The sequence below is a fragment of the Brassica oleracea genome, chromosome C8 (assembly GCF_000695525.1).
Source record: "Brassica oleracea var. oleracea cultivar TO1000 chromosome C8, BOL, whole genome shotgun sequence".
NCBI lineage: Eukaryota > Viridiplantae > Streptophyta > Magnoliopsida > Brassicales > Brassicaceae > Brassica > Brassica oleracea.
The window spans coordinates 20,370,664-20,381,988 of record NC_027755.1 but is presented as its reverse complement, the minus strand read 5'-3'; the positions used below and the strand labels follow the sequence as shown (position 1 = coordinate 20,381,988).

The 11,325-nt window shown below is 33.1% G+C and overlaps 2 protein-coding genes and 1 non-coding gene across 3 annotated transcripts; 2 read left to right on the top strand and 1 right to left on the bottom strand.

Moving 5' to 3' along the window:
• The first annotated feature begins 289 nt into the window (after positions 1 to 289).
• LOC106310622 (UDP-galactose/UDP-glucose transporter 4) lies at positions 290 to 3,143 on the top strand. Its single transcript, XM_013747848.1, is given in 8 exon segments — positions 290 to 424; positions 499 to 635; positions 1,055 to 1,083; positions 1,162 to 1,363; positions 1,805 to 2,047; positions 2,131 to 2,232; positions 2,500 to 2,607; positions 2,801 to 3,143. Coding segments are annotated over 7 exon segments (1,053 nt in total). The 5' UTR covers positions 290 to 424; positions 499 to 506; the 3' UTR covers positions 3,041 to 3,143.
• A 234-nt stretch (positions 3,144 to 3,377) lies between these two features.
• TRNAG-UCC lies at positions 3,378 to 3,449 on the top strand. The gene has a single exon. It is a non-coding gene; the product is annotated as a tRNA-Gly (tRNA).
• Positions 3,450 to 3,509: 60 nt separating this feature from the next.
• Positions 3,510 to 6,387, bottom strand: LOC106312558 (calcium-dependent protein kinase 26). Its single transcript, XM_013750121.1, has 5 exons — positions 6,238 to 6,387; positions 5,414 to 6,072; positions 4,565 to 4,861; positions 4,095 to 4,484; positions 3,510 to 3,975 (listed from the first exon to the last, which is right to left on the bottom strand). Exons 2-5 carry the CDS (start codon positions 6,006 to 6,008, stop codon positions 3,686 to 3,688), a joined length of 1,572 nt encoding a protein of 523 aa, XP_013605575.1. The 5' UTR covers positions 6,009 to 6,072; positions 6,238 to 6,387; the 3' UTR covers positions 3,510 to 3,685.
• Between the last annotated feature and the right edge of the window lie 4,938 nt (positions 6,388 to 11,325).

The following is an 11,325-nucleotide window of genomic DNA, read 5'->3' as shown; positions in this document are numbered from 1 at the left end:
GTAAAATATTGAGTACCAACATTTTTTTGTACCTGATGCTTTCTCCCAATGGCGGTGGTATTATGATATAAAATTCGTTATTTATAAAACTATATACTACTTAGTTAATAATTTGAATATGTTTATGTCCGCACGGGCCACCTAGTACAATAGTTAAACAAGAACAAAAGAAGGGGACAATTAGACCTTTAATCTCTGTTCCCAATAGTGGTATTTAATGAGAGCAATTTAAGAGAGGAATAGACTTTTAAAAAGTCACAAAGTTCGTGAGCGTTAAGTTAGAGAGCGCATGCAAAAGAAGAAAAAGTTCCAAAAGAAAATTTATTTTTGTTCTCTCTTCATTTGATTTATATACCTTTCTTCATCTACTTGTCAATATCACTGACTCTTCGTCCACTTTTTCGACAAATCCCTAATCTTTATAGTAAATAAATCAAATTTTCAATTTGATTTCTGTAACTTTCGTATTTGTTTTAATTAGTTTTCTCTCTCTCTCAGTTAAGATCATGAAGAACAGCGAAGAACAAATGAGGTCACTGTTTGGAATAAGTCTTTCTGATAAACCAAGATGGCAACAATTTCTTATATGTTCCTCTGGATTCTTCTTCGGTTACCTTGTTAATGGCGTCTGTGAGGTTTGAATCCTTGTTAATGATTTTTTCTGGATTTTTTTTTTCATGATATAATCTCGAGAAATTCCAACGATTAGAGAAGATTTCGGTGTTATTCTAAAAATATTTCATTAGCACAGAATTTCTAGCCGGAAACAAAGGCAAAAAAATCTGGCATGCAATTTTTCATTTTAATTCCGATATTCATTCCATTAGTACCATATATTATACTAATTTCTCCAGATTTTGTGTCATTTTTTTCCTTTTTCACTTGAGATTCTGTATTTGCTTAATACCTAAACATCAACGTTGTAACCCGAATGATAATTAGCAGCCATACACTTAATCCTTATATATAAGTTTCAAAAAATAAACTTAATCCTTATCTGACTAAACTTCGGAATTTTTAATAAACTCTATTTTATTAATTCTCACATTTGCAGGAATATGTGTACAACCGGCTCAAATTCAGGTATTTTAAAATGTCCAATATTATATAAATAAAATAAAAAAACTATAATAATTAAATTATAATGTGTGCACGTTGCAGTTATGGATGGTATTTCACGTTTGTGCAAGGACTAGTGTACATTGTAATGATTTACCTAAATGGCTTCAACACAAAGCAAATGGTGAATCCATGGAAGACTTACGTGAAGCTCTCTGCTGTTCTTATGGGATCTCATGGTCTCACCAAAGGCTCATTGGCTTATCTCAATTAGCCTGCTCAAATCATGTTCAAATCCACTAAGGTAAATATTAGTTTTTAACTTTTTTTTTGCTGGGGAATCAAATTTAGAGGTCTCGCAGTTTTTTTTTTTTGTTGGTAAAAGAGGTATTTCAGTGTGTTAATCATATCTTGTAAACCTTAGTTCATTTCTGAAATGATATTTATACTTTAGCAAAAAAAAAAATATATTAGTGTAACATTTTATTTTTGATCAAATTTTGGTACACTCCCGAGAGTCTTTGGAGTATGTGGAGTAATCTCTAGGATCAAATTTGTTGAATGCAGGGCATAGCTAGGCTTTATTTGTGGTCCTAATATTATTAGATTGTTAGTAATTAATGGTCTGAAATCATATTCAATTTGTTTCAATGCATACAAGATATGATAAAAAGAAAGAAAAACTCACAATTTCTTAATGCATCTCTCAATATCTCTAGCCATTGATTACTTCATCTTTCTCCAGGTTTTGCCGGTTATGGTAATGGGTGCATTTATACCGGGGTTAAGAAGAAGATACCCGGTCCATGAGTACATATCTGCTATGCTACTTGTGATCGGTTTAATCTTATTCACATTAGCCGATGCCCATACCTCCCCTAACTTCAGCATCATTGGGGTTATGATGATCTCAGGCGCACTCGTTATGGATGCCTTTCTTGGTAACTTGCAAGAAGCCATCTTCACATTGAATCCTGACACAACACAAGTAAAACAATTGCACTTCTCCTCTTTACATACTTTTTTTGTCGAATAACTTTTAACGGTATTTTGTGCTCTTTGTGATGGTAGATGGAGATGTTGTTCTGTTCAACAGTAGTTGGTTTACCGTTTTTGATTGCACCAATGATTCTTACCGGAGAGCTTTTCCGAGCTTGGACTTCATGTGCTCAAGTAAGCGATATATAATATGAAATTGTACATTATACATTATGAAATGTAGTGTTTATAGACCTTAATACACAAAAAAATCCACAGCTAATTTTGTAGATTAATAGTGGACGAACCACCTTTAATATTCAAATATTTTCTTACCACCTAACTTAAATGTCAAGATAGAAAATGTAGTGTGTTTACCACATGAATTGTATGTGTCCTTATACAGTAACTATTGACTAATATAACTAGTTAACTAAGCGGTCTTAATTGTCTTTTTGGTAGCATCCGTATGTGTATGGAGTGTTGGTGTTCGAAGCCATGGCTACATTTGTGGGACAAGTCTCGGTTCTATCCCTCATTGCGCTCTTTGGCGCAGCAACAACCGCTATGGTAATTCTACTTTAATCTTGTTTTCTAATATGAACGTGTTTGTCCGTTTCTATGTTTTTTTATCGATCTTGAATCTTATAAATTAGTTTGATCAAAAAGAGTCTTGTAAAATTTAATGTAACGTATTACTTTAATTTTTATTTGCATGTAATAGTTATACTTTTTAATTTTGTTTTTGTGCGTATGGGAACAGATAACGACGGCGAGAAAAGCGGTAACGTTGCTTCTATCTTACTTGATATTCACAAAGCCTTTAACGGAGCAGCACGGTACGGGATTGTTACTCATCTCTATGGGCATTATTCTGAAGATGGTTCCGGATCCCAATCCAAACCGGAATCCGAAACTTTCGAATTCGGGTCAAAAAACCCGGAAGTTGGAGCTGGTGAAGTCTGAGAAGGAAGGCGACGAAGAGAGTAGGCCTTTGGTCTAATAATCAAACAACGAGAAATCGAGTTTAAACCATTAGTTCTTGGTTCGTTTCTCATTTTATATTTATTTTATCTTTTAAATCTTTATACATTTTGGTGTTTGTAGCAGGTAGAGTTTCTGATAAACTTTGTAAAATGGATGAAACATCGTTTGATAATTCAATTTGATACATTAACAGTAAATACAAATGCTATCATTAACAGTAAATACAAATGCTGTCGTTATTTTGGTTTTATTTGGTTCTTTATCTTGTTTGATATATCAGCCAAGTTACATCATTTTGGCACACGTAAATATATTATAAACGAAAGATAATTAATATGTCAAATGCTCAACAAGCGTCTGTAGTCCAACGGTTAGGATAATTGCCTTCCAAGCAATAGACCCGGGTTCGACTCCCGGCAGACGCATCTATCTTTTTTTCTAAACCATTTCGAGCTTATTATAACACGGCTACAACTTTTCTTAAAAAATCAAAACCACACTCTATTGCTGAGACATCTCCGGTTGTTTTTACAGTTGAGATCACTTTTCCATAGAAAGATGTTACTACAAAAACAATACATGACCAAAATCAGATGTCCTTTACATACAATAATTATACTCATAAGAGTCTGCTTCTTCGTCTTCTTCCATTGGTTCCTTGTCAGCAGACGAGAGACAATCTGAGGGATGGAGCAGTGGGAATATGCGTGCAAGACGCCCACCGAATGATCGACTCAGTGACTGCAACATCCACCACCAACTGGTCTAGCTCACCAAGTCCTATGGTCCTGTTTCTTTTGCTGTGTAGACCTGACATTCTTGCCCAGTTTCCTCTTTCCCTTCTCGTCTCTGCCTTTCCTCCTGCTTCTGTCTGATTCTCACCTCCTTCCTCGCCCCTCTCAAGTTGTGAAGAAGCATCCGTTGAAGGCAGTAACCTCTTTGGGCTTGTGTCTATAAAAATGGGATAAGATCAGCTCTTTCACATGATAGATTTTCATGCTAACTAACTATAAATAGCAATCATAAGCCCCCAAACATTCTAAATCAAGGAAGAGTGAAGGAGGAGGTACCTCTGACTTTCCCATCTGTTTCACCAATGTTGTTGTTCTCTGTTATCGCTGAGCTTGGACTAAAGAAGCTAAAGCTTGGCATAGATGTAAGTCCAGTTACTGAGAAGCCAACAGAGGTTGATTCAGGTTGTTCCCCATCAAAAGAAAACCCACCAAAGCCAGAAGCTGTCTGTATATTGTTATCCGCAGGTAAGAAAGAGGAGAATGATGATCTACAATCATTATCAGCCAATGGCTCTAACTGCCCCATGTTAAAGCTATAGTCTTGCTCCCTAGAAACATATCCTGTAGAGAAAGAGCATCCACCATTCTCCAACCCTTCACACCCAACCCCATCTTCATCATACTGTTCTTGACCTGATCCAGATACCTCCTCCATCCAAGAGTGAGCTGCAACACAAAATCATCAATTCATTAAATAAAAAATAAAAAAAAAGAAATTTCCAATATATTATCATTCCACAACATACCTAGAACATCATCAGCTGACAACCTTTGGGAAGGATCAACGCAAAGCATCCCTCTGATCAAATCCTTGGCGTGTGAAGTTATACGGTCCCACGGTTCACCGGAAAACCTCAAATCTGCAGCCCTGACAGCATCAAAAATCTTTGACTTAGTCTTTCCCCAAAAGGGAGGCATTCCACTGAGAAGTATGTACAAAATAACCCCTGCACTCCATACATCAGCTGCTTCGTTATACCCCCCTGACAACACCTCCGGTGCTATATAAAACGGACTACCAACCGTCCCACTTAACTTCTCACCTGTTTCATAACACAAAAACACACATCTTAGAACACACAACAACGTCCATGAACGTTTCTAGTTTTAGTTATCTACTCTCCCCGTTCCACAAAGATTAATGTTTCAAAAAAAAAAATTGTTTCACAGAGATATTTTTTTTTTTTAAGTTTTCAATGCTTTAATTAATAAGTTCAAAAAAAATATTGGTAAATTCAAGAAGTTGATTAAAACTATTGGTCTGAAATTATACTCCCTCCGTTTCACAAAGATAAATCATTATAATAAATATATCGTTTTCAGTAATTTTCAATTTTCAATAATTTTTAATCAATAGTAATTCAATAAAGTCAATTAATTTTTTTAAATATAACAATTTTTTTCGTAGAAAATACAAAAAATATATCTTTGTGAAACAATTTTTTTTTCTAAAACATCTAACTTAACGAAACAGAGGGAGTAGAAAGTTGTTTCTTACATATAAATCAAGATATTTATATACACTAATCACTTCTTAACTGTGCGAAAAAGTCTAAAAAAATCTAACATTGCGGAACAGAGGGAGTATATATTACCGGGCTTGATATAGGTTGCCAAACCAAAATCAGCAAGTTTGATAGGAGAGGAAGAAGACACAGTAGCCATGAGAATGTTCTCTGGCTTCAAATCCCTATGGACAATACCATTATCATGACAAAACTTCACCACTTGCATCAAATGCTTGAACAACACCCTTGCACGGACCTCAGAGTATCTCCCATACTTCTCCAGCTTATGAAACAGCTCACCTCCCGCGCACAGCTCCATCACAAGATGCACATAGTCCTCCTCCTCGTAAACCGCTTTGAGATCCACGACGTGAGGGTGTCCAGATAGCTTAGTCATGATGGCGATCTCGAGCTTGATGCTCTTCATGTCGTCTTGCGTTACGAGCCTGTCTTTAGAGATTGACTTGCAGGCGAGCCTCTCTCCTGTTAACTTGTCGGAACAGACTCTGATCACGCCGAACTGGCCCCAGCCTAGCTGTTCCCCGAGGAAGTAACGGTCTCTTAAATTAGAAACGTTTAGTGGGTTTAGAATGGTCTCTGTGAGGCTTGCGACTTTGTAGCAGTTGCGGAATTGGAGTAGAGGTGAGGTTGTGTTCTCCTTGTCGGATAGGAACATACCCATGTCCAAAGATCAAAACTTTCTGCTTCTCTTCGTTGCTATGAGTCAAACTGCATTATCCTCCGATCTGTTAAAGTTTTTAACTTTTTAGATCAAAGAGTTCAGCAACTCGTTTTACGTGAAGGGTGTGATAAACCCAGATCAATTCAACTAAAAAGATGAGATTTTTATTGTGGTTTCTATGAGAAATTCATGAAAAAAAGATTTGAGACTTTGTGAGATTTTTTTTTACCGTTTTTGGGCAAAGAGGAATCTGTCGAAGAGCAGAGAACAGCTATAGGTTGAAGCGAAGAGACGAGACGAGACTCAGTCTTCTCCTCTACTCTCTCTTCTCTTTCGATTCTTTCGAAACAAAAAGCCGTGTCAACTGGTTACCGGGAGGACCAGATTCACGTTTTCTTAGTTAGCAAGAACTTCTTAATTACAATTCAGACCACTTGTTTTGTTTAATTCTAATTATCACCTCGTACTTTACGATTTTCTATTAAACCCCCTACAAAATAAGAAAGTTAATGTTAAATACATGAAGAAAAAATAATCAAGAATCATCTAATAGATGTTTATTTACAGTCTAGTTACTTAGCCCTTGGTTTATATCAAGTTTGGTTTTATAGGAGATTGCTTATTCTAGCAATTGAAGGGTTTATAAGGATTTGACAAGAAAATTAGTTTATTTTAGGGATAAAATGTAAATAAAACTGTAGAAACAGTAAGCAAACTATATAGAGATTCCGTTTAAATAGACCTAGTGGATTCGTCTAGAGGAAAAGAGGAAACCTATCCAACGGCGCAAAAGATGGGACCTACACTACACCAAGCTTTTTATAGTTCGTGACGATAATTACCCAAACACCCAATCAAAAGAGTGCCAGGTGGAAATCTACTGACCGTATGAATGAAACGGGACCTAAGTTTCTGAGACTCGAGTTACTAATTAAATTTACTTTGGTTTTATTCATCTTAATGGCATTATTTTAGGTAGCTTAAATAATCATTACAGTTAGTTGACTTTGTCTATGCTTTTGACAACCAAAGAGAAGTCCATCTGTATTTCATGTTTTATTAGCTGTACAAGCAAACTGTACTCCACTATTTCTTTTTCTTTTTATTATTTATTTTCCCAATCATTGACTTCTTTTTTGGTTGTTTAACGTGGAACACTTGTCTTCTCACTCTATAAATTCAGATTCTAGCTGGGAAACCATTTCTGCAATTCATTTATGTATGAACTTTTATTTTAAACGATATATTGAGACCAGTCTTTCAATATGAATAAAAAATTGCTAAACTAAGATTCATTTGCTAAACTAACATTCACTTGACATATGGTTGCATTTAAGTTTTTGAATATCTCATACTCCTCTAGTTCAGTTATGTAGTACAACATATTCCAAAAAAAATTGATGTTCCAATATATAAGATGTTTTTAACTTTCTAGGTAACTTTTACTTTATTAAAAACTATGTAACCAATCATATTTAATAATTTATTTTGTAATTGGTTAAATACAATTATTTTGTAGTTTTAATGATACTTTCTAGACAAAAAAATAATTTTCAATTAATATGTATGTTTTTTTCTAAACATCTTATATCTAGGAACAAATGGAGTATTAACTTTTGACTTATTATTGGGTTCACCCCTAGGGTGAACCTCTAGGTTCACCAACCAATAGGATTGTGCTATTTCATATTCGATATCTTTTAAAAAAGGAAACAAAATATTGTCAAATTATATTATGTTTTTAAAATTAAAAGGTAAAAAAATAAAAATAAAAAATAGTGGTAATTACAAAAAAAAATATTTTTAACGTCGTCAGCAAAACATTAAACCCTAAATCCTAATCCATAAACCATAAATCCTAAACCCTAAACCCTTGGGTAAACCCTAAACTCTAGGATAAATCTTAAACTCTGAATCCAAATCACTAAACACTAAAACACTCAAGCGTTTAGGGTTTAGGATTTAGGGCTTAGGGTTTAGGGTTTTAGTGTTTAGCGTTTTTTATTTAGAGTTTAGGATTTATCCAATGGCTTAGGGTTTAATTCTGGTTTAATTCTGGTTTTCAAGTAATTTCAGGTTCGTAGATAAACATTATTTTGCTGACGACGTTAAAAATATGTTTTTTAAAATTCTTTTTTCTATAACTACTATTTTTTTTTTTTAAACATAATATAACTTGACAATATTTTGTTTTTTCTTTTTTAAATATCGAATTTGAAATAATGAAATCCTATTGGTTGGTGAACCTAGTGAACCCAAGAATAACTCTTAACTTTTGGGGGTATAACAAGTTAAATCATAGGAGTATGTTTTTTTGTCAGCACTTGTATTGACAAAAAAGGGATACCGAAAATATACAATGGGCTTTAGCCCGTTTATTTTTGTAGTTGAATCGTGACCCTGCACATAGTTTGGCCCATAATTTGATATATTAAATCAGTTTTGTTTCAACACATACACCCTATGACGTATAACATTGGCAAACAGTGTATTGAACTACGAGTTTTAGAATATTTTGGGTTTTCTTTAAAATCTCATGTTATTCAACTAGTGATTTCCAAATATTTAATCAAATCTCCTGTTATTGAATATATAATTTATGTAAAATCATTTGAAATCTTCTGTTATTGAATAAACTACTTATAAAACTTAAATCAAATTCACTGTTATTCAAAACAAATTATCTTTTTCAAGAATTAATTTGTTAAAAACATGATTTCGGATGACTTTGCACCCTTTTTTACTTAAAAATAGGCATAGTGAAATACCACCTCTATCATGTGTTTTTTGATGAGATTTTTTGAAGTTACGGAAATATTCCAGTTCTTCTTAGAAGACAGTTTGGGGATTCAAAGGTTAATGGTCGTGGACATCTCGTCTTTATATCCGATAAGAGGATCCCGCAGTTCTCATTTGCTTCTGAAATTTATCATTTTGAAGTATATAAATCTGTAGAAGAAGTCTGTATTGTATATGCTTGTTTCGTTGGTGAGAGTAACTTTTGTATTCATACCAGAGTTAGTGGAAAAATTCACTTTCATTTTCCCTGAAGAACAAATTTCTAGAATTTTTTGTATGTTTCTAATTTTTTAGTTGATGATTTTATTTTTCCTTTCTCTTTGTTTTTGACTTTTGTATTATGTGTAAGAGGCGTGGTTTATATAGTGTATGTAGAATTGAAAGTTTCCATTGATTCATAAGCTCTAACACCTCTACATACATTCAGAAGAATATAAATCACCTAAACCACTCTGAAATTTAAATAAAAAAATCTTACCAAAGTACCGACTTTTTAAAAAATCCAAACAAAATCAAATAGTTATCTCTTAAATTCACTTTAAATCCCAGTTATTGTTGAATCCACCAAACATTCTAAAATCATTAGTTCAATACACCCCCTTAGTTTGTTTAATTAATGCAAGACTTTATCATGTGCTATATGACGTATTAGTTGAATATCAATTCTCTACATTGATTTTCTAAGCATTGTATTTACTTTAACCGTTTATATGATAAAAGGATAATTAAAATCAATTGGTTTAAAAAAACTGTATGATCTGTCATAAACAAAAATCAACTGTTTTTTGTTCAAAAAATAATGGCATTATACACGATACATCTTTACTCAAAAGTAACTTCATAACAGAAACTGCTAACCAACCAATTATAAGCTCCAACAATTTTTTTTTGCTAAAAAGTAAATATCATATAAATGAAAGAAGATTTACCGGAGATAATCTAGTTTATGTAGAACCATTTTCACTTTCGTGCCAAAGAGACAAGGGTAAGGAGTGCTTGAATCAAACAAGCCACACTTTGTGATTTTGTATTTCATTAACATGCATTATGCTTATGCAGAGAAGTCGAATATTCTAGTTCAATCCCTGCTGGCTACAAATGGCGAGAATACGTGAAGTGTCGTGGGCCTCGTAGGATTAGTCGGTTAACCTCGATCGTCGGATTTCCACGGTTATCAAAAAAAAAAAAGATTAGAAGTCGGGTAGGAAGGCAACAACGATACCAAAAATAAGTTTGGACTTGCGTCCTTCGTAAATATCCTCTAGCTATTTCAGCAGCCATAAAAATAACTGTCAAGTAACGTCGGTCAGTCTATGTAATGTAGTGGTGATCATGGCTTGTAGGAAGTGAAATAGAGGTAACAATTTTGCTCATATATATATATATTTATATATACATTAGGCTTGTCAGCTTGTGGCTTTCATATTGTGAGGGCCGGCCATTAACGATACCAATAATAAGGATTGCGAGGATACATGTACATTATTATTAATCTAGGCGGCCACTCGGTTTTTCCCCCTGGTAAACTATCATCATATATTTTCATTTGAAGTAACTGCTAGCCGACCATTATTAATGAATAGCAACCAATATCTTCGGCCATTTGTTGTCCTCTTCCTTTCCTTTTCATATCGTATTATGTTCTTGTCTAGCCAAATTTTTATAACGAAAAGCATAATAAATGTTGATAGGTAATTTTAACTATCAAAAAGAAAATACAGTTAATTATAATTAATGAATGAATTTACTCAGCGATTTTATTTTTATTGAAAACTTAGGCACTCATCGACTAATGGTCGTAGAAAGAATTAAAACGCCTCAAATGTACCATATCATATTTTGCTGGACGCGACTAACCATTAAGACTTAGTGAACATTTTTTCTTGTGGTTGTACTTCTGCTGTGTTAATTGAGGAAGTAATAAATCAAGTGAGTTTATCACATTTAAACTATTGCAAGTACAATCATATTTAAAATAATCACTAAATACCACCTAAAACTGATCATTGGCGTATCCCCTATATATTATTTGAGAAGCATTACAACTTCTTTTTGTAGCCACGTGTCATCACTAGAATGATTCTTAGAATCATTAGAGAAATATGTTGGTCCATCTAATTATATAATAAGCTTTTTATTAAACTAACAATAAATTCATCATTAATGTACTTTATTATTTCCTTAAATAAAATTTACGGAATTTCCTAATGTGGCTAAAGTATATATGGCAATTAATGATTTTGAATAATAAAGATTTGATAAAAAATAGTGTATCTTCTATCATATTTGTTTAATTTTAAGCTATTAAATAAATTAAATAACCACAATAACCATATAATAAAAATATAGATTTTTATGTATATGTTATATTTTGAATTTTTACAAACGGCTATAAATTACTAAAACTGTTAAAAGTCTCACATTCAAATTTTATGATCCATGGTTTAAAATTTTTGTTATGACAAAATACAAACGATTACAAAAATTATATAAGTAAAAAGTCTAATTTAATTAATTA